This window comes from Sarcophilus harrisii, chromosome 3 (genome assembly GCF_902635505.1).
Source record: "Sarcophilus harrisii chromosome 3, mSarHar1.11, whole genome shotgun sequence".
NCBI lineage: Eukaryota > Metazoa > Chordata > Mammalia > Dasyuromorphia > Dasyuridae > Sarcophilus > Sarcophilus harrisii.
In genome coordinates, this window is record NC_045428.1 from 495,062,296 (window position 1) to 495,085,194 (window position 22,899).

General features: G+C 40.1%; 2 protein-coding genes across 4 annotated transcripts in view; one reads left to right on the plus strand and one right to left on the minus strand.

Moving 5' to 3' along the window:
- Positions 1 to 104: 104 nt before the first annotated feature.
- On the plus strand, positions 105 to 20,718 carry RNF214 (ring finger protein 214). Of its 3 annotated transcripts, none has more exons than XM_031961323.1 (16): positions 105 to 195; positions 1,987 to 2,125; positions 3,063 to 3,624; positions 4,344 to 4,403; positions 6,913 to 7,053; positions 7,281 to 7,420; positions 13,019 to 13,087; positions 13,999 to 14,095; positions 14,196 to 14,284; positions 14,768 to 14,858; positions 15,486 to 15,584; positions 15,790 to 16,166; positions 16,296 to 16,428; positions 16,624 to 16,731; positions 17,012 to 17,107; positions 17,782 to 20,718. In XM_031961323.1, exons 2-16 carry the CDS (start codon positions 2,016 to 2,018, stop codon positions 17,845 to 17,847), a joined length of 2,238 nt encoding a protein of 745 aa, XP_031817183.1. In that variant the 5' UTR covers positions 105 to 195; positions 1,987 to 2,015; the 3' UTR covers positions 17,848 to 20,718. The 3 variants fall into 3 exon arrangements, with proteins under 3 accessions (XP_031817183.1, XP_031817185.1, XP_031817184.1); XM_031961324.1 differs by lacking the exon at positions 105 to 195 and adding an exon at positions 289 to 310; XM_031961325.1 differs by lacking the exon at positions 13,019 to 13,087.
- Positions 19,440 to 22,899, minus strand: part of BACE1 (beta-secretase 1) — a 32,447-nt gene continuing 28,987 nt past the window's right edge. Inside the window, exon 9 of the mRNA XM_003764183.4 lies at positions 19,440 to 22,656. Coding sequence (XP_003764231.1) covers positions 22,415 to 22,656 — 242 coding nt within the window. The 3' untranslated portion in view covers positions 19,440 to 22,414. The remainder of the gene's footprint in view (positions 22,657 to 22,899) is intronic.

Consider the following 22,899-nt stretch of genomic DNA (forward strand, 5'->3'; position numbering starts at 1 on the left):
CTGTCTGCGGAGGCGCGGCGCTTTCTTCTAGCCGGCGGGCCTCTCTTTTCCCTTCTCCTCCCAGGGTCTCGCCCCCTCCGCTCCCCGTCGCCGGAAGTGGGAGGTGCCGCGCGCGGCCCGGCTGCCGACCCCTCCCCCTCCCCTTTCCTTAGGACCCCCTCCCCCTCCCCCCGGCCGCGCGCTCCACCCGCTCAGGTGCGTCCCTAGCCCCCTGCTCCAGACCCCAGACCTTTTCCTCTTCCCCCCGCCCCCCACCCCACCCCTGCCCCGTCTCCTTGGCCGCGCGGCCGGCTCGGGGAGAGAACGCGCGGTGGGAAGCGGGACGGGAGGAGGGCACACAGTGGGGAGGGGGCTCTCGGGCAGGGCGGGAGGGGTTCTGCCGGGACCGAAGGGGGCCCGGGCCGGGGGCCAGGGAGGAAAGCCAGTCTGGGAGGCGGAGGCCTGCACCGGGATGGGCGCTCCGGGGGAAGGCCCGGCCCGGGGCCGCCTTGCACGCCGTGGGCAGTGGGCAGGGGGATGGGGGTGGGGAAGCAAAGGGGGGCTGGGGGAGCAGACTCCCTCTAGTCTTGGGTCTGTGCGCAGTGCTCCGTCAGGCTCCTTTGTCTCCTTCCCTCTGCACCCCATCTTCTGCAGCCTCTCCCCTTGGGGATACATTCCGGAGGGTGGGGAGGGGCGGGGCATGCAAACCTGGCCCTCGCCGGTCCCCGGCCCTCGCCGGTCCCCGGGCCCCAGGTAGGCCTCCGGGCCACCTCCCCCTCCCTCTCCCTTCCTACTCTCCCAGTTTGGCTTACCTGGGTTTGTTACCTGGACCAGCCGAGGGCTCCTCGGGTTTGCCTCACCCCCAACTATTTGTCTGTGGATGCTCAGTCTCTTTTCTAGCGATAATCTTGGTCGGGCGAGTTCTCCTTTGGAATTTGGCGAGGATGATACTCTCACTTGTATGCTAAGGGAAACTGAGGCACGGAGCATCCCGCAGCAAATCCCCGACAAATGAGAGAACCTAGAACTCTGACCCTCTCTTATCAAGGACCAGGGAGGCCCAAGGACCTTTGCCAAAACAAAACAAAACTCTTACTGTCCCATATCCTGTATATAAACCTTCCCTTCTTTGCCTCAGAGACAACTGTGAATCTGAGGGATGAAGGAAAAGTCAAATGTCTTTCTTGCTTGTAGTTCCCACATCTCTTTGGAAGTAGTGTTAAGTGCTTTTTCCTTCGAGTTATTTGTTAGATAACATAGCACCAGGGCCTGACTTATAGAAGGTGCTAGATGAATGTTTACTTATCATTTTCATGATACTGTTGTGGTAATTGGGGAGTCTTATGTGAGTGTCTCAAATACCACTCTGTGCTATTTGACATTGTCCCCCCCCAAAAAAAAAAACTACAAAAACAAAAACCTCCTGGAATTAATAGAAAGATGGAACCACTTTTGATAAAGTGATCATACATTATTTGCACATCCATATAACATATCTTTGACATATGCATGGGTGTGTGTGTGTATATATATGTAATATATGTTTGCAAAGTAATATGCAATGTGATGTGTATATATGTAGACCTATAATTTTATTTGTGTGTATTATGCAGTATATATACACATAAAGACACATATGTATAAGTATATAATTTCCTTCAGATTGAAAACTACTGGATTTTAATTATTATCAATATTAAATACAAACGATTGGGCCAGTAACCTAGAAAGGAGGGGACTATACTTTGAGAACCGTTGTTTTAAATTAGTAATGCATTTTTTGTTTTTTACAAAATTACTATAAAGAATTCTATATTTCTGATATAAATAGGGCAACTACTTAAGATTAGGTATTCACCGTAATTGATCCAGTGACTAATAATATTCTGAAATAGAAGTTCCTTTTAGAATTAAACCACCTTTCCCCCAGTTTCTCTGGGATTTTATTAATTTGTGAACATTCTGAATGGGAGAGATAAATTTGTTTCAATGCTTTGATACTTGCAGCCTGGGATTTGTTTCTGAATGCAGAGAGCATGATGGCTTCTGAGCTAAGCAGTGATTCGGCCTCTGCTCTTGCTTCTCAAGAAACTGCTTCTGCCTCCTGTGGTTCTAACAGAGAGGAAGGTCTCCCTGATGGTCTCAGGTAATGTGTGGGTAGTTGTTGGAAAGTTGCAAATGGGTACTTGAAAATATTTGCTGAATTCTTGGGAGAAGTTTAATGTTCTTTCTTCTGATGACTACTCTTGGTCTTAATGGACAGGCTCGTACACTTTGTGAGATTGTCAAACAGAATTTGAAAGGAAAGAATTTTCCTCTTTTAGTTTCTTTTGCTTCTTACTGTTAACTCGGTTAACTCATCTCCTTTAAGAAATCTTTTATGTTAAGCGCCACTTGGGTTTAATTTTGCATTTTCCTAATCTGTAAAAAACATTTATTAGCTTGTACCAATTCATATTATTGTTTTGTTAATATTTTCATGTTTGGTAAAAATTTTGTCCTTTCAACTTTAGTTCCTTGTGGGTAGGGACTGCATCTTCTGCTTACATTAATAGCATAGAATTACAGAATGGGAGGATGGAAGAGATCATTTAGTCCAATCTCTGTCATTAATTGCATCTATAACATCCCCATCAAGTGGTCATTCAGTCTCTACTTGAAGACCACCTATCTTATATCCCACCCATTCCATTTTTAAACAACTTTAATTGTTTGCTGACTTGAAATCTGTCTGCCTAAGTAAATATCCCTCTGATGGGCCTAGTTCTGCCTTTCCAGATCAACCATAATCTCTTTTCCACAATTCCTATCCTTCTCATAGTGATTATTACAGTCTATTACAGCTTGTTGAATGAATGTTCGTAGATAAAATTAATAGATCTTATTTCATCAATGGCAGCACTTTATAAAGTAGAATATGACCACCTGACTTTCTTGATTATTGGGTTCTCTTTTCAAATAAATTAATGTGTAGTAGCATGGGGTGAATGGAATTGAGCTTAAAATTAGGTTCTTTTTCAAGATTGTGATGAAGAGAGAAAATTATGGGAAGCTACAGTAATTTTAACTTGTATTTTCAACAGCCCAAGAGATACATCTGTGCAGGAAAACAAGAGCTTGTCTCTGTTGATAGGCTCTAGCGACCAAGTGATAACCAAGGAGAATAGCAAAGATGTTAGTTTGGAACATACAAAAATGAATCCTGGTTCATCAGCAGGGGACTTGTTATCTACCATAGAGGACAATGCAACTTTAGAAGACAACTTGGAATCCACAGCTCTTGATCTTCCTGGAAATAGTTCCATAGACATTCAGGCTTTGTCCCCGGACACTGAAGCTTGTCAATCCGATTTGGAGGATTTGGCCACTGTAGCAACAGGAGAGGAACAGACACACTCTGGGGAAAGCCTGCAGCCACTTCCTCTGTCCCATGAGACAGAGTGCCATGTGAACCATCAGAATACCTCCAGGGATTGTTTAGAAGAGGAATTACAAGCTTCTGCCCCACTGGAAGGTAGCGAAGATACAGGCCTGGATTACCGACCTCCACCAAATGGGGAGAATGGGGTTTCAGGAGACAGAGCTGGTCAGGATGTGGATCAGGATGGCTCATCCTTGAAGCTCTCTCAGAACATTGCTGTGCAGGTCAAGTGTCAGGTTTCAAATGTCAAAATCAGAACTTGGGGATATTATTGAGGGTGGGAGACAATTTCTCATACCTGATGGAAAACATACTGTGCCATTCTTTCTGGGTTGTTGTTCTAAAAATATCTAGGATTATTTCTATATAGCTCCATCCTGTTGTTAAGTAAACAGTGTTAACACTGTTGTAGACTGATGTAATTAGCAACTTTATGCCCAATAATTAGTTCTTCACACTGTTTAATTGACATATATGGAGTTTTATGTCCCTCATAGTAAGCATTGCTCATTTAGGATTCAGATTTGTTCATGTTTATCCTTGTGCTAAAGATCCTTATTTATTTGTATCTACATCTTAGGAAGTACAGTGCGCCTTGCCTGGTAGTGTTATTTCTTCTAGGAACTAGAGTGTTTTATCAGAGGAGGAGATAGATTCTATAATAGATAAAATAGATTTTAGAAACTTAGTTATTTCTAGCTTTTAGACTCATCTTTCAGTATAGTGCTGAGTCTTTTCAGAGGTTGTTTTCAAGGATGATTGTTTTACAGTATCCACATTGTCTTCCTTGATCCATAACAGTCAGAAGGAATAGCAAAGGGTTGGTTCCTTAGGGGTGTCAGGGGCATTCTGTGATGGAGGGAAGAATATCAGTCTTGGAGCAGTTTTACTACTTTAAAGTGTCTCCAAACGGCTCTGAATATGATTACTTTTCCCTTTGCAGACTGACTTCAAGACTGCTGATTTGGAGGTGAATACAGATCAGGATATTGAAAAGAATTTGGTAGGTATTTGCATGGTGATCATGAAGCTCACTGATCAGGAGTCATGGAATCTGAGAGAGTTAGCAAGGTTATTTAAAAGTTTCTAGTGTAGTCTTTTATATAGATGAGGAATTCCTTTGGTAATATCTCTGATAGGTGTTCATCCAGTCTCTTTGCTAGAGAGGAAGTTAACTATCTCACATATCTGTCCTGTTTACTTTTGAACAGCTCAGATTTTAAAAGTTTTTTCTTATGTTTTGATGAGATTTTTCAGCATGTAACTTTCACCTAGTACTTTTTCCTCTTGAGGCAGTTAAGTGGCAGAAGGATAGTATGTTGGGCTTGGCATCAGGAAGGATTTAGTTTGAATCCTCAAATCTGTATTAGCTGTGGGACCTTGGGCAAGTCACTTCACCTCCCTATCAGTGCCAGTTTCCTTTTCTGAAAAAGAGGATAAAAATAGCACCAGTCTCATAATGTTGTGAGGAGCAAAGTATCTTGTCAGCTTCAAAGTTCTATGTAAATGCTAACTTTTATTAGTATTAGGTAGAATTCTGATTCTAGCCTTTGAAATAAATGAAAACAGTTATAAAGAAGTTATTTGATCTGCCTTCCCTACCTATTTTTTAGTATGCTATTGACTGTAAATGTGGTGCCCAGAATGGAATCTGACAATCGAGTTATGGCTTTAATCAGACTACAGTGGGAAATACTATCTTATTGGGGGCATTATTCTTTTGATAATATAGGCTAAGTACATTAGCCATGTGACAAACGGCCTTGTTTATATTGCGTTTGTGTCAGATAAAATTCTTCAATCTTTTTTCACTTAAGTTGCTATTGTCTCCATCCTGTGCTTTTATAATTATTATTATTATTTTTTTTTTGAAACAAGGCAGAAGACTGCATTCATTTGTACTATATTTCATCAGTGATCACATTGCTATGAGCTTGGCAAAAACCCCACCCTGCAAATATATGTTCATTTGAGTGTTTCTCTGTTGTAATAAAAGAAGGATATTAAGGCAGACATCTTGGGGCCAGAAAGAAAGCCTCTAGGGCAAGATGGGTGAACTAAGTGGGGGGATCAGGCACAAAGACTAAAAGCGAGTAGTTTGAGATGAGAAAGTGGAATAATTTTTGCAAGTTGAAGTTACTTTGAAGGAAGTTTTAAGATCATGAAAAAAGTAATTAAAGTAAAAAGTAGTTTTAAAAAGTTTGAAAATGGAAAATAGTCTCTATAGAAAATTTGTCAAGGTAGATGAAAAAAATTTGAAGAGAAACTTTTATTGTAAAGCAGTGCTAGGTGGCATATTGAGGAGTTTGAATGAGTAAAGAAAGGATAGAGTTTATCTGAAACTCAAGTGGACCTGGTGCTTGACAAGAAAGGATGTCAAGGTACAGAATAAAGTGGCCAGTTTGGCAGTAAAACATGGTCTTATCATAAGGTGATGGCAAGTCAAGGTAGATTGATTTTTGAGTCTGTATGTCAAAGGCTGGTTGTGCAGAAAGTGATTCCTCAGTTATGGTGTAAAAGTAAGTTTTTATTATTATCTGTAATTTACCTGTCTGTGATAAAGTTGGTATGAAATAGCTTTTATCCTGATTTTGTGCTGAAAATCTACTATGGAGGTAGATGAGCTGAAGAGAAGTAAAAGGAAAGCCTAAAAAAGAAAAACTTTTGACCTTTTAGGTAGTAGTAGTAAACTTACCAGAGAGAGAATTCCTGCATTTGTTTGGACATATCCTGGCTCTGTTTCATTACTCAGCCCAAGGTAATTAGCTTGGTCTGATGTTATACTTTCTTGGAGAGGCTGTTCTTTTTGCTTTGGTAATGAGGCATTTTCACTATAGAGATTTTAAATGTGCTTTATGTTTCATAACAAACCTGCTTAGTTTGAGTGTGTATTGTTAATGCAGTTGGAGTCTAAATTTTATGTAGTGATCCTATATCAAATCAGAATAATTTCAGAAACTTCAGAACTTCAGAAACTATTAACTTGAGCCTCTTTAGTAAAACTGCAGAATCTCTTTGAAAGGTGAGTAATAATGTCCTTGATTTGTTGATAAAGGTAGAATAGTTGAGGTGAGCCATAAAGGGCACGGGCAGAACTGAACCATCACACTGAACCCTGCATTGTGTAGATTTTTCCTTTTGGGAAAAGTTTTTAGACAGTTCAACAGAGTGGAGTACAACAAAAAAGGAATCATTCTGAGGCTCTTATCCTTATTCTTGTGGTTCTCTTAAGAGCTCACCCATCTTTCTTCTCAGAGGATATATTTGGTTAGAATGTAAGCTCTCTTGAGGGCAGGAATTATTTTGTTTTTTTGTCTTTGTGTCCTCAGCGCTTATTGCATTTGCTTAGTGTACTGCTGGGCATTTAATACATGCTTATTAGATTGAATTAAGGCTGTTTGTTCTTTGGTGTTGCACATTTTGTCCTTCTCTCTTTGGAAAGTCAGCTTTCCTTCTTTGGTGAATAAATAATATAAAACCCCACCACCCTTTCCTCCTGTGCTCACTGCCAGGATAAAATGATGACAGAAAGGACTCTGCTGAAGGAGCGGTACCAGGAAGTATTGGACAAGCAGAGGCAGGTGGAGAATCAACTTCAGGTGCAGCTAAAGCAATTACAGCAGCGGAGAGAAGAAGAGATGAAGAGTCATCAGGTATTCCAGCATGTAGGCTTGCTTTAGCCTCTGATCAGACTTTGCTTTTGTTGTTCTCTCAGTGAAAATGAGGAGAGGTATAAATACCCTAGCAAAACACTTAAAACCTTTTTGGAGTGTTCTTTCTGGCTGCTCTCTTCTCTCACATAGTTGTGCTGAGTAGAGATAACCTTTGAGCCAAACACCAAAAAGTTACCTCCTGTATTGTATGATTGTTAAAACCTTAGGAGATATTAAAGGCCATCCAGGATGTGACCATCAAGCGGCAGGAAACAAAAAAGAAGATAGAGAAGGAAAAGAAGGAGTTTCTTCAGAAGGAGCAGGACCTGAAAGCTGAAATTGAGAAACTCTGTGAGAAGAACAGAAGGTAATTCATTCTATTGGGAATAAAGGAAAACCTTATGGGATCTACAGACCCATTGACCTTTCCAATGTTATACATACAAGTCAATAGCAAAGGTATGTTATACCAATAAGTTAAGAAGAGGATTAACTGAGGATATTTAAACAGAGGTTAAATAACTGTTTGTCAGGGTTGTAGAATGGATTCAGGCCATTGGCCTAAGGTCAAATTGAATGAGCTTCAAGGTCTGTTCTATCTCAAGACTATGATTTTTATGAGGCTATATATTTTCTGAGTGTTAAATATCTTGTGAGAAGCTTATTTGACATAAGTTCTTTCAGTTAGTGCTGTCTTCTTAATGGTGATTATTTTTTGCAGATTCTATATGTATAATTAAAATTTTTGTTGCTTATTACAGTGTTGGAGGTTTCAGTTGGTTGTTCAGTGGAATTTTCCTTAAGTACTATGCTAACATATTCCCTTGTTCTATTAAGTATGGGACTCTTTTTCTCGAATGAAAGCATTTCTGCATATTAGTTCATCCTATTAGTGATACAGTTTTTGTGTAGAGATTGTCTTTTATTTGTATGAACTATGGACATGAGGCTCTAGATTGCTATTCCCAAATGTAGCCATTTTTTTGATTATAAAAACCGTCATGGTCCCCAAGATGGCTTGTTTGTTACTGAATCTTGACTTTTGCTCATACTGTTCCTTTTGTCTGAAATGTTCTCCTCCCTTATCTTCTGCTTGTGCAGATCTTAGTTATTCTCAGGGACTGTCCTTTCTGTGAAACTTTGCCCACTCAAATTAGACTACCATGATTATACTGTCTTCTGGACTGCCATAGCTATTCTTGTCCCTACTTCCTTTTATTACTAATTAACCTTTGATGTATTTATATTTTGTTCTTCATAGAGATTTTAAGTTTCTTCAGGTTAGAGACCACATTCAACTTTTTGTTGTATACCACAGTACCAAGTTAGAGGTTTGTGTTTCTACTATACGAGAAAGGTGTTTGTTGAATGGTTAAGAGCTACATCCAACAAAATACTTTTTGGGGAGCTTTGAACAAACACCTTAATTTCTCAGTACTCATTCCTTTTAAATAGGAATCATGGCATTGTCCCTTTCCTATCTCATATGAATATTTTGAGGGTGAATAATATTAAAAATAACCCTGGAAAATTCTTGGAACTGTTTAAAGTACCAAGTAAATGCATCTGAAATCCCAAATATAAGAAATACTGAATTTTGTCATGTATTTACATTTCTCTTGGAAAATCTTTTAGTTGGCATAGAGAGTATCTTGTGGCTGTCTACTCTGGGGGCAGTTGTTTGAGTTGGTTTCTAGAATGGATCCTTCAAGGTTATTGCTAACATCAGAAAGGTGAGCCACCACTACATTGTCCTTGGGGTAGGGCTACATTGCAAGTTCCTGACTTTGATAGTGAAACCCTGAGAAAAGCAATGAGTATTGCATTCTCTGAATAAGATGCTGAACTTGTATTTTGAATGACCGTCGATTGATCCATGTTTCAGTCTGAAACTCAGAATGAGTAGCAGAAATACTGCAAAACTAGTCAAAATTCACTTTGCTTTTATGCTGCATTCTTTGTTCTTGGTGTATATTAGAGTGATAATAGCTTGTTTATAAAGCACTTAACAGCTTCCAGACACTTTACATAATTTTCTTGTTTGGTCCTATCCACAGTTTTGTGAGATAGGTAATACTATTATCATTGTCCACATTTCCTTATTCTAGATGAAGAAACTGCAGTTTGATATAAGTGACTTGTTCACACAAATAGGAAGATAGGGATTGGAAGTCAGGTTTTCTTACACCAAATTCAGTGCTTAGGTAGGGAAGCTATTATATTTTATATTATTTTTACATTTTATAGATGGAAGTACTGCCTTTACAAATGAGCTGGGATGTAATTTTATATAAGTGATTTTGGAAAAGTTTCATATGAATAGAAAATAATGTGATGGTTAAGGTCTCATGAGAACGTAACTGCTTCTGTTCTGTTTCACTGGCACACTTCCAGGTTAACATATGGAAATTAAAGGCTTATCAAGAAATTAAGACTTATTAGGTATAAAAGTGAGAGAAGTGCAAAAAGTGTAAGATTAAGGTCTTCCCCTTCTTGGAATTAATTGTCTTATTGGGGAGCAATCCATATATGAAAGATTAACTAACTATACAAAAGAGCATATGATTTTTGCTAATGAGTGGTATGGATAAATACTACCAAAGGAATTTAGAGGAAAGAAAAATCTCTAAGTTAATGTAATCAAAAAGTGATTTATGGAAGTAATTTGAAATAGGACTTCAGCTATCCCTGGGAAGAAAGATGGGTGGGATTTGGATAAGGGGAGAGGAAAAGGGAATTTCTGATCAGAGGAATGGTTTGGGCAAAACATGTGCTCAGTGTGTTTGAGTTACAGTGAATAACTGAGCTAGTTGGAATTAGAGGCTTCATGTTGGCAGGTCATAGAATAGATTGGGGCCAGGTTATAGAAGACCTTAGTCTGTGGACTTAATCTTTTTAGTAACAAAGAGCCATTGGAAATTTTTGGACAAGGAAATAACATAATGAAAATGTTGTTTTAGGAACATTAATCTGGCAGTTGCATGTAGAATAAATTGAATAAATGTAACGTGGTGAGGTGATATAGACTGAATTAGGGTTGCAGCAATAAGATAGGAAGTAGGGAAGAGGCTTTATGAAGAAATAATCATTAGAGTTTGATGACAATATAAAAAGTAAAGAAAAGAACAGAGCTTAAAAGTGAGTCTTTAAGATTTTGAATGAGAATACTGTTAACTTGTTGGAAATTTAGAAAGCAGGTATTCACTTTGTGGGATGCAATGGTTTGGGTTTTGACATGTTAAGTTTGAGATGACAGTATAATTTCCAAGTATGTGGTACAGTGAAAAAAGAACTGGACTTTCAGAAGATGTGGCTTCAAATTCCAGTTCTTCTTGGTAAGTCATGTAATCTGTGCTTATTTCCTCCTTAGCAAAATATGAAGATTTGGTTGCTCTTTGGTCCCTTCCATCTCCTGGGGTGTGGGAGGAGGGAGAGATGCACTTTGGGGAGTGTTTATATAAGTTAGGGGATGGGTCAGATAGAAGCACATAGAAGCAGTAGTTAGCTGAGAAGAGGAGGGTAGAGTAGGTCACACAGACCAAGGAAGATGAGTGTCAGGAAGAAGATGGTGGGTAAAAGTGGCAGATGGTTGCTAAGAAGTCAGGGACAGTAGAGGCAGAAAGAAAAGTTTATGAGTAACATTAAGAGAACAGTTTCAATGGAATGGTGACATGGAATTCATATTATATGAAGGTTAGGGAACGAATGGGTAATAAGTTAATGGAGGTAGCATGCATGGGCCATTCATTTGGAAAGCTTGACAGAAGAAGAAAGATGAGAAGTAGTATAGTTACCTTAGGAAGACCTCAAAGTTATATTTCTTTTTTAAGATAGAAGAGACATATGCATATTGAAGACAGTGGAATCTATAGTAAAATATTGGGCAGTAGATTGAAAAAGCATATCTGGGTTCTAGTCCAGGCCCCTGACTCATTACTGACTGTAACACAAATCATGTTAATATCTATTTCTCATTCTGTTAAATAAGAATATTACTTGGCTTCATTAAAAAATGTGTTAAGAATTTATGTAAAATTTCTTTATAAAAAAAGTTTTATAGTTTAGTATTGAATGACAAAAAAACCCCTAAACTTCCTGGGTAATTACATTTAATTTACTTTAACTCAGAAAATAGTATACACTTTGAGTCACTTTATTCCCTATAAGGACTTTTGGTTCATATATGCATTCATTTTTGTATGGTTATGTTATTATATAGTCCGCTATTTTGGTTTTGCTTTTTTCAATTTATATTATTTAAAAATAATATAGATTTATTTGTATTTCTTATATTTGTAGTCTTAATTGCATTGTGGCATCTCTTTACATAAACGTTCCACAGTTTATTTAACCATTGTCCTATTGACGGACATTTAGGTTGCATTTAGTTTATTGTAGTTATAAATAATATTGTTATGATATAGCTGAATAGTTTTTCATTTTGCTTTTGATAATATTTCCAGAGTATATTTCAAATGGTGGAATTGTTGGTCACAGAGTATACTTTTGTATCTTGCAAAAGTTTCTTTAAAGAAAGATATGCTGAGGATTTAAAAAAAAATTGTAACACTCATTATTAGAACATTTAAGAATCAAGCTAGACTTATGGAACATGTATAAACCCTAAACATCTGAACCATTAGCAATCCTAGTTATTCAAAAGAACTGCTTGTATATTGGCAGGTTTTTCCCATTGATGTGAGGCAGAAAGGATTTTTCTAATAGTGACCCTAAATGTAATGGAAAAGGAAGAGGGAAGGAACAAACATTTATTAAGTATCTACTATGTTCCAGGCACTCTGCTCTGTGCTTTACAGACATCTCATTTGATCCTCTCAACAACCATGGTAGATAGGTGCTATTATCCTCATCTCAGTCACTTGAAGCAGACAGTGGTTAAGTGATTTGCAGAGTCACAAAGCTAGTAAGTGTCTGAGGCTGGATTTCAACTTAGATTTTCATGACTCCAGGTCCGGCACTCTATCCATTGCATTACCTAATTGCCTTTGGCACCCAGCAAATGTTTAATACATTTATTAAACAATAAATTTAATAGATGCTTGTTGGTTGCCTGAAGTAGTAGCATGATACTTTGGTTGGTAGGTTTTTGCTAGATAAGAGGCAGCAAGACTTCGTGGAAAGAGTATTAGATATGGAGTACTAAGACCTGGATTCAAATTTTGGTTCTGCTACTTAATACTTCTGTGACCTTAAGCAAATTACTTGTTGGGTTTCACATTGGTTATTTGTAAAATGAAAGGGTTGGACTTGATGATCTCTCTAAATATTTCCTCCCCCTCCCCTTTCATTCATTAAGCATTTATTAAGTGCCTGCTCTGTGTTAGTCACAATGCTTCAGGCTCAAGGGATACAAAGACAATGCAGAACCCCTAGGAGATCTTTGGGGTGCTTTTGAGGACATCATAGAAAACAGTTCTATCTTGTTATACTAGAGAAGCTCTGAATTCCCTTCCAGTGCTTAAATCTATATGCCAATCTGTTCTTCTCTAAAATACAGTGCCATTGTCAGAAAAAAATAATGCATTAGAGGGACTGCTGCTCCAAATCATCCTGAAGTTTTATATGTGAGAGAATTCTGATGGCACCTACTGATTTTCTCCTAGAACTTGTGTAGTGCAGAGGCTAGTAGGAGAAGGAAGTAGAACTATTATATAGATCCTCAATTAAGAAAGATCATCCTGTTCTTGAGGGTAAACCTCCACAGAAGGACTACACATAAAGTAGCAAAATCCAAAGGGGACAGCCACCTCTCCAGCTAGCTAAGTCCCTCAAGTCAACCTTAGCTGTTAGCAGAATGACTGATTCCCCTGGCAAATCTTGAGTAGTCCCTGAAAAAGACAGAATGGAACATGAGGGATTTGGGCAAAAGTAGGAATGTGTGAAAGAGGAAAAACTGCAGAAACTTCAGGAAGTGAATTGGTGTCTCTCTGTTTCACACATGCAGGTTACTGGAAAATCAGGAGGAGAAGGAGAATAAAATTGTTTCTCTAATCGCAGAACAGGCTGAGGAAAAGTAGGACTATTTCTCTTAAGATCATTTTTATCCCTTTTCCCCATATTTACCTTAAAAAAATTAAAAATCACTTAATGTAATTTAAATGTTCACTTTACTTTCTTCTCCCTTGGTCTAAGTAACCTTGCTATTCCCAGTCATTTTCCAGCCTTGATTCAAATATAATACTGGAAAATACTCTCTCTGAACCCATTCTTCATTACTGCTTTCAGTCCTACATATGAGTGTGCCATCATTTTTGCAATAAGGAGAGAGGGAAATAATGGGATTGGAAGATACATGGGAATAGGTGGTACGTAGCCATCTTATTATAACTAGCAAAATGGGGTGTGTGTGAAAATAAAATAACCAATATCTGGTGGCAGGTAAGCAATTGCTGCCTGACAGGTAAGTATTAGTGTATACACCTTCCTTAGTTTTCAGTTCTTACTACTACAAAAAGAGCTTCTATAAATATTTTTGTCCTTATAGGACCTGATTGTCTTGGGATAGAAAATTAGTAGTGGCATTGTGTGCTGTTGCACATAATTCTACATGTCAGTTTCCATAAGTAAAGCAAGTTGGGAACCATAAGAAACTCTCTGATAAATGTTAGTCTTCCTAACTCTAGCCTATTCAAATTTGTGGAAGTGTCGAACTTCTTTTGATGGCTCTGCCTCCTAAATACAACCCTTAACAAGGGAAGCTGGTAAGGCACTAGTGTTGTTTTCCCTGGAATTTCATATGTAGGACCTTGCCACAAGCTTAAAGTACTTAAGCATCATCTCTCTAAAACAGTTCACTTGACTTGCCTTCTGTCATTAGCTTTTAGCAATTCTGGATCTAATTTTTTGCTTTGTTGTTTCCATCAAGCCTGTATCCCATCAATGTTATTCTTTTTTTTTTTTTTTTTTTTTTTTTGGGTCCTTTAGGGAGCTATGGGAGATGGAACTGGACAAACTTAAAAATCAGGATGGTGAGATCAACCGGAACATTATGGAGGAAACTGAACGAGCCTGGAAAGCTGAGGTAGGGAGGGGTTGATGTTCTAGAAAGTGGGATTGGTGTGGAAGTCTTTAAGATAATCCTCTTGGATTCAAGTTAATAAGCCTTTTCATGGTTTTCTTAGATCTTATCACTAGAAAGCCGGAAAGAACTGCTGGTATTAAAGCTGGAAGAAGCAGAAAAGGAGGCAGAGCTGCATCTGACTTATATCAAGTGAGCCACTTCTTTTGGGCCAGAATTCATAGGCCTGAAGTTCAAGTTTAGACCTTTACTTCACTGGCTCTCTGAAACCCTGCCCTATTGAGTCTTAATTCTATACTGTTAGACTCTTAATACTGTAATTTCTGGTTATTCATTGAGCTTTCCAAATAATAGGTAGGCTTAAGTTTCTGGAGATCTATTTCTGATATTCATTCACCTGCTGCCTAAACATTTGGAGGACCCATGTAAAATAGTGTAAGGCAGAAAATCTCTCTTTGTTGGGAAACTCTTACTTTAAATTGAATAGAAGTAGAAGGCATATGATTTACAGTGGGACAAAGAATTCAGAACTCCGACCTCTGAGACTGCTGTTATACCTTGATTTTATAATCCTTTTTTCTTCTCAAGTCCCACTAGTTTTACTCTTATTTTGCTGTCTTAAAGACTGAAGTCAGAGCTGCTTCTAAATGTAAATTTCTGTTGCTTTTTGGAAAGGTCAACACCTCCAACATTGGAAACAATCCGCTCCAAGCAGGAGTGGGAGACAAGATTGAATGGAGTTCGGATGATGAAGGAGAATGTCCGGGTAAGCCTTATGAAATGCTCCAGCTCCAGGCAGTGTTTTGTAGTGTGGGCAATTTATGACCAGTGTCATTGATATGCACACATACACATACGAGTGGTATTGAACTTTCATGGCATTGTGTTTTTTGAGATTTGAAAGGGATCTGGATGCTATCTAATGCAGAAAACCACTTTGTACACTAATCTTTTCTATATCATTCTTGACAGAAGGTCCTTTATCTTTTGATATAATAGGAATAATGATAATCCTTTCAAAAATACTTTAAAATTTGCAAAGCTCTTTATGAATATTTTATCCTGACATTAGCTCTAAAGTTAAGGGATAAAATTCCCTATGTCTGCAGCAGACATAGATTGAATGACTTCTCCAGGATCACAAAATTAGTGGCTGAGGTTAGATTTGAATCATGGTCTTCCTGACGCCATACCCAGCACTCTCTCTGCTGTGCCACCTAGTTCCTATTTAGACACTTTCAGTAACAGGGAGCTCACTACTTTAAGAAGCAATTGTTCTGTTTTTGTTTCAAGATCTTTCTCCCACATTCCCATCACCTTCTCTTATCCAAAATGAGGCTAACATACTTTTGGTTCACTGCTACAGAGTAATTTCTTGATCTTTCTTTTCTAGGACCAATTTAATAACCATATCCAGCTGGTGAGGAATGGGGCAAAGTTGAGTAGTCTTCCACAGATCCCTACCCCTACTCTGCCCCCACCTCCTTCAGAGGTGAGTAACTTGGCCGTTGGGAAGTTCCCTCTCTGTGTGATGGCCAAGTCTTTATCTCACAGTAGTATTTGTGAAGCTCTTGGGACCACCTCTGATCATTTTAATGGTTATTCAGTAATTTTTGTTGCGATTTCCTAAATTTCTCTTTTTTTTTGTTTTGTTTTGTTTTGTTTTGTTTTGTTTTGTTTTGTTTCCCACTCTGCAGACAGACTTCATGCTTCAGGTGTTTTCACCTAATCCTTCCCTGGCTCCTCGGATGCCTTTCTCCATTGGGCAGGTTACCATGCCCATGGTCATGCCCAGTGCAGACCCTCGTGCTTTATCTTTCCCAATGCTGAACCCTGCTATCTCAAGGCCCAACCAGCCCTCCCCACCTCTGCCTGTCACCCATGGGAGAAACAGTCCTAGCTTGGCTTCTCTTGTTGGCCCCCATGGTCCACATGTGTCCCCTGCTCCCTCCCTCCCACCTCCACCAGGCTTGGGTGGTGTTAAGGCTCCCACTGAATCTCACCGACCCCAGCCAGTGGACAAACTAGAAAAGATCCTGGAGAAGCTGCTGGCTCGGTTTCCACAGTGCAACAAGTAAGTTTCTTAAAATGAATTAATATCCTGAGAGAGAGATGTTGGGATGCAGGTATAAGAGGAAGACCCATGGGAGACCCCACAGATAGGGAACAGTGTCTTCATCTCTGCCACCCTTTGCTTCCTTAGGGCACAGATGACCAACATCCTTCAGCAGATCAAGACCGCACGAACCACCATGGCAGGACTGACAATGGAGGAGCTGATCCAGCTGGTGGCTGCACGATTGGCAGAGCAGGAGCGCTTGGCAGCAGGTGCTCAGGTGAGGCCATTGCCTTGTGGGAGAGTGCGGTCCCAAAAAGTTCATGCAAAGAATAGAGAAGGGAAGAAGTATTGTTCCTGGGGATACATAATCTGTTTTATTTTGCTAGTCTTAAGAAATTCTGTGATTCCTTTTCTAAAAATGCTTAGTTTACTCAAAACTTCCCTGTTTCTAATTTTTATTTTTTGCCTACAGCCCCTTGGTCGGATCCGAGCTCCTTTGTTTCCTGCTCCTTTGGCTCAGATAAACACTCCCATGTTCCTGCCCTCTGCTCAGGTGTCTTATCCTGGGAGGCCTTCACATGTAAGAATGTATTTCCTTGAAAGCTGGGGTATAGATAGGTTTAGTGGGTTGGGAGATAGAGAAAAACGTAGAGTTCTTGCCTTGAGAACTGGAAAAATGAGAACGAGATCCAGGTGGGGGGCTGCATGGAGTATGGTATTTGAGAAGGTTTGTTTCAGAGAAGAGAGGCCAACTAAATTCTTTTGGTAAGCAGATTTGGAGATGGGATCATAGACAGACAGAAGGAGTGGTCCCAGGACATAGAATCACCATATAAAGCATGCCTCTGTTTGTTCTGTAGGCTCCATCTACCTGTAAGCTGTGTCTAATGTGCCAGAAGCTTGTTCAGCCCAGTGAGCTCCACCCCATGGCCTGTGCCCATGTGTTACACAAGGAGGTAGATGCTATATCCTTTTTGTCCCTTCTTCACCTTCCTTTATCCAGTTGGATGGTACAGCCACAAACTGGACAACAATATGGATCGTTGCCCTAAGTTTAGCCTAGTTTGTTTTGCTGGGGAATCTTAGGAATAGAATGAAAAACTGGTTTCAGACTCCATTCATAAGATGGGTCAAGAGTTACTTCAAATAGACAATCCAGTTGTTCCTCATTCTCATTACATTATTAGGCAGAGGCAAAAAATACTTAATAGAACTCTCTGGCTTGTGGGAACAACAGGATAAAATCTCTTTCCCACAAAGGAGGTGGTGATGGTCCTAGACTTTGGAGGGAGGGAAGAATGTTGGGAATGAAGAAAACCCATCTCTGTACATGAAGGGATCATGGTATGGAGCAAATCATATTTTGAGTATGCATCAGTAGCATTCTCAGACTGTATTTAATTTAGTATTCTTTGTATAATGAGGATCTGTTTACTTGCTCCAGAGTTGGTCTTTCTGGGTATATCCCAGGGACTCTACTCACACTATCAGAACTTTTGGCCTAGTAGCTGTCCCTTATCCTTTATTGCTATTCATCTCGAGCCTCATGCCGGCTCCTCTTTGCTCCCTCTTCCCTAGCCCCCAATAACAAACAAGTCTTAACCTTGAGGCTTCTCTTTCTCCTTTCCAGTGTATCAAATTCTGGGCCCAGACCAACACAAATGACACTTGTCCCTTTTGTCCAACTCTCAAGTGATGGACCTGGCTGGAAAGGAAGAAGAGGAGAGACAGATATGAACAGGAAGGAGAGGGTTCAAGATTCTAGAGCTCTATATTTATACAGCAGTGTGTACTCATGCCATGTACATTTTTATTATATAGGTAATGTGTGTATAGAAAGTCTGTATGCAAACATTCATAAATGAAAGTATGTATATTATGCAGAATTTTCCGTTCCCCCTGGTCTTGCGGTTTCCCTTGGTGGTACAAGTTTTAGGAAAAATAGTATGCGATGTTGCATTGAAATGATAAGTGTTCTTGCCCAGAATTATTTTTAAATACATCATAACAGACAACACCTAGGAAGCTGCTTTTGCTGTCTGACCATATTGCTTTGATTTGGTTCATCCTGCAGCTCTATTTCCTTATGTCTCATCCCTTCTTGTAGAAATGCATCCTGGCATTTGCTCAGCTGTCTAATCAGATACCTCAGTTAGAAACCTCAAGAAGTTTCTGCATCATCCTAGACAAATTGAGACTTGATAGAGAAAGAAATGTATTACCAGACAATTTGGCTTTAGATTGAATAATTTACTGTGTTAACAATCATTTTTACGTAGACATTAGGTTTACAGAGTATTGCGGTTTACATCAGCAGAATTGAATTCACAGTCTGAGAATAACAATATCAATCAAATCCCCCATTCCCCTTGCCACCCCACTTCATGGTAACAGGCATTCTGTGTAGAGGTTGGCACGACCTACAGGTGTCTTCTATGCCTTGCCCCCATTGACTTAGGCCGTGCCCTATCTCTGACACACCAGCTTTGAATTCCTCACCTTATCCCTTGCTTCTGGTCTCCCAATCTATAGATTTCTAGTCTTTCCCCCTCCCCCCTAAGGTTAAGGCAGTTGGTTCACAACCAAGTTGTTTGGTGTCCTTGGGTGAGTTCTGAACAGGCACTGGGGTGAGGAGATCTCTGTGCAAATTCACCTATAGAATTATCTTGGGGTAGTTTTTGTAATTTTTGAAACAAGAGTGCTACTGGGGTCATATGTTTTTTGTAACTGGGGAAAATAGAGACCAGAATAGGATAAGGAGGGGAGGCCATCAGAAACCAAACCTCTTCATGTCATGAATTTAAGATTCCAGGCTGCATTTTTTTTTTTTTTTTTATTCCATATTGGGAAAAATTGTACCTTCATTAGATCTCTGAATCTTACTCTTAGCCATTGAGCCCCCATTCCTATAGGACATAAGGCTATATCTTTCCCTAGTGGAAATCATCCGGATGAAAACCAAACACCAATTTTCATAAGTGTCTGGCCATGTATAAAAGAACCCAACTATATTATTATCGGTAACCTTTGGGAGAGTGTGGGTAGGTTATGTTTTATTTTTGCTGGAACCTTATAGTAATCACTCTCTAGATGGCGATGGCAGAAGACTTTTAGCCATAACCATTCATATCTCATTTTTATTTTTTGTTCTCTTATCTTCCTTCCCATCTATTTTCCCAGGTGTCTTTTCTCCCTTTTCTTGTCTCTCTTATCAAGATTCATTGTTTGGCCATCAGGTCAAGGAAAAGATTTAGATGAGTCACCTTTGGCATTTTTCAAATGGTCTGCTGCTGCACTGGAACAGAAGTGAAGAGACTGCTCTAGTACCTAGGACTCATGTCCTCCATTTTTACCTCCTCCAGATTTCTCTGGTTAATATTTTTGCCTTTTGTGAATGATGTCTCCCTCCTAACAATTGGCTTTTACTCCGACTCCTTTGAGGCAGAAAATATGGTTGGTAGGATTGAAGATCAATTCTTTGTTCTCTTTAGCTTACATTTCTCTTTATTCATGACTTACCTGCCTCCCCTGAGATTTGTAGCTTCTGGTCCACCTTTGCTACCTCTCAGTGTTTCTACAAGGCTAGGAACTAACTTGTATAAGAACAATAACTTCTAGTTATCTCCAGAAAGCGTTTAGAGCCAAAAGAGTGAAGAGTGTGGGATAGAGTAGAGGGATTAACCCCCTTCTCCCCAGCAAAAGCCCATGGATAACCTAATTTAGAGCAAGATGACAAGTGCTTCTGGAGAGGTTGCTATGGCAAGTAGAACCCCAGTGTTGCTCAGTTCTTTCCCTTTTGTCTTAACAACGATTGTAAAACAACACCAAAGTTCCACCTACTGTCTTGTTTACTAACCTATAAATGTGGAAAGGCCAAATGAGGAGGATTGGAAATGAGATAGTGGCTTTTGAGTGTAGAATTAAAAAATAGATATATACATACATATCTTACAAGCAAGAAGCAGATAGCGAGAGGAATTTCTTTACATTTAAGAGTTCAAAGTTGGTGGGGCAGCTTGGAGAAGGGAATTATAAAAAGAAGAATTAAGTACAACCAGTTTTCTCTTTAAAAAATAACAAGAGGGCTGCAAGACCAACTAACCAAAGTTGGTTTTATGTCCTGGGAAGAGCTAGGAAAAGCCAGTTTTCCTCAGCCGTAGGGAGGGATTATAAAGCAGAACTTGGCCTTTTAGTTACACACGAGCAATTCCAAAGATTTATTTACACACCCAAGTAAAGTCTCAAGCTAGAAGGAGGCTTTTATTTTTGAGATTTTTCTATCAGTTTTGGGTGGTACAAAGTACCCCCCATCAGCCAGAGCAGCACCAGATGCAGTGGAAAAAAAAGGACCTCAAGTGTGGGTGGAGAAATGAGAAGCTGTGGTCCATTATTCTCACTGTTATTTGCTTATGGCTTGTGGGGAGTTAACTGGGGTTCTGGTCCACAGAGTAGCCAGGCTGAGGCAGGAAACTCCAGAAATGTCCCCATGGGTTTTCTCCCCTCACCCTTGCCCTACCCCACACCCACAGAAAAGGAGGCCAGGCAGATTCCATGTAGACTGGCTGGGCTAAATTAGGAAAAAAGTTGGGGGGGAGGGGCTTCCTTCGAGAGTGCTAAGGTGGAGTTGAGCAGTTGTATTTACCTTATGACTTCCTGCTAATGCTATAGCAATTCTTCTGTGGGTAGATTAGCTTGTTTCCTCTGTGCCCAGCCCTAGGTAACAAGATAACACGGGCTGGGGAGCCAAGGAACCAAGGGAAAGAATGGCACTCAGGGAAGAAAAGCTTCCAGTGAGATGAGGAATGCTATGAAAGGGAGGCTGCTAACCTCTTGGTACTGGAGATGGCAACAGCACCAGAGAGCACTGAGTTTGGGGAGTTATCGGTACTGTACCAGTGGCACTGGAAGATGCTTCATCCACCTGAATGTAATAGTGGTATGGGAGGGAGGTGGTAGCATGGTGAGAGAGGTCTGGGAGAGGGAAGGAGATGCCTAATTCCTGATTCCTGTTTACCTTTGAACACAAAGGAGATCCAGGCAGAGGCCCAAGGTCTCAACTCCATACTTGCTGAAAGCCCTGGATTCTCTTTTCAAAGATTTAGGAGAAAATCCAGTATCCCTTCATTTAACTCCCTAGTTTGCAAAATCCTCAGGAGCTTTGTGGCTTAGTTAAGGGGTAGGAAGAAAAGAGATGAGACCCTGTGATTGGGTAGCTCAAGAAGTACAGCCAAGCTCTGCCTTATTCTGTTTATTCTCTATGTGGGTATGAAAATTAAGGGAGGAGGGAGTGTAGGAAGTTGGGGAATCTTAGCAAAATTCTAGTAGTGATGCTCTGGGATTAGAAGGTTCAGGCTATTTAAAAAAAGTCATTTGCTAAGTGAACCTTAGTGGGAGAAATTAGGTTTGCAATTTAGTTGTTCTTTGCTAAAGGCAGATTATGAGGATCTGGTCAAATTTTGCAAGATTTTCTTTGTGTTTTCTTTGCGGTCATTTGGGAAGAATAGGAAAGGGAGTATCAATAGTCATAGAGTGGGGGGGCCAATCTGGTTCTTTCATGACAACTGGAATGTTTTGCCAAATCAGAGTCTTTCTGGTTGAGTTATATGATATGGTATTTTATGTAGATAGCAAGACCTAAAACTGGGGACAGTTCTTCCCATTTACTGCTTTTCCCTAATTTCCCCTTCTTTGTCTGCCTGTCTTATTACCTGTCCTCCCTTCTCCCCTAATAAAAATCATTTAAATACCCCAATCTATTCACAGATTTAAGAAATTTTACCCCTGTAGTCAAATCAGGGTTGTTTATGTAGGTTCTACACAAAAATAAGAGGCTATATTGTACATTAACCCCTGTGTGAAGAGAATGAGGGCGGGCCATTTCTAATCCCAGGACACCATCAGGGAAAAGGCTGGGTCTGGTACCAATTCTGAGAATAAGGAAAAGAGAAGGATTTGGGTTGAAGAGAACTAGGTGAGGTGGTAAAATTTTTAGGGATGAAGTTTCAAGCAGCAGAAAATTTCCTAGCTGAGGTTTGATGTGACCAAGGGGTTTCCTGCCATTGGAGAGATTCCTTCTTTCCTCTTCCCCCTTCTAAAGCCATTATCGCTGTGGGACGCACCGTGCCAGCATCTCCCAGTTTTCTCTTTGTCAAGGTAGGCAGGCTGGTGGGTAAGGGTCCTGAGGTGCTCTGGTCACATGTTCTATCTCCATGTCTCCTGCCAGAGTAGACAGCCATAGAGGGCCTGTGAGGCTTGAGGGCCCTTCATTTGAGTAGAGAAATGTCATCAGCAAAGTCATCCTGCTGACGGCGCAGGCAACGGAGGCAGCGCCATTGGCACACCATGAGGCAGAGTGGAAGCATGAAGAGAGCACAGATGGCAGCCATGACATAGGCTATGGTCATGAGGGTCGACTCGTCTGTCTGCGGAATGTTGTAGCCACAGTCCTCCATGTTTGTGGTAACAAAGGGGCCTTCCACTGCTGCTGTCCGGAACTCATCGTGCACTGTGGAAGGGTGGAGAAAGTTGTCATGTGAGCTTGAAAGTACTTTGGGTTAGACATGAAAAAAACGAAAACTATGAGACCCTAGAATTTGGTTCTTATGGGAGCTGTCAGAGTTTCCCTCTTAGATTTTTTAAACTCTCAGATAATAACCTGTTCTGGGTGAGGAGCATCCTGTCATAATTAGGCAGAGATACTCTACAAGCCTCATGCTTTGTTTTCTGAGGGTCACATAATGTCAGCCCT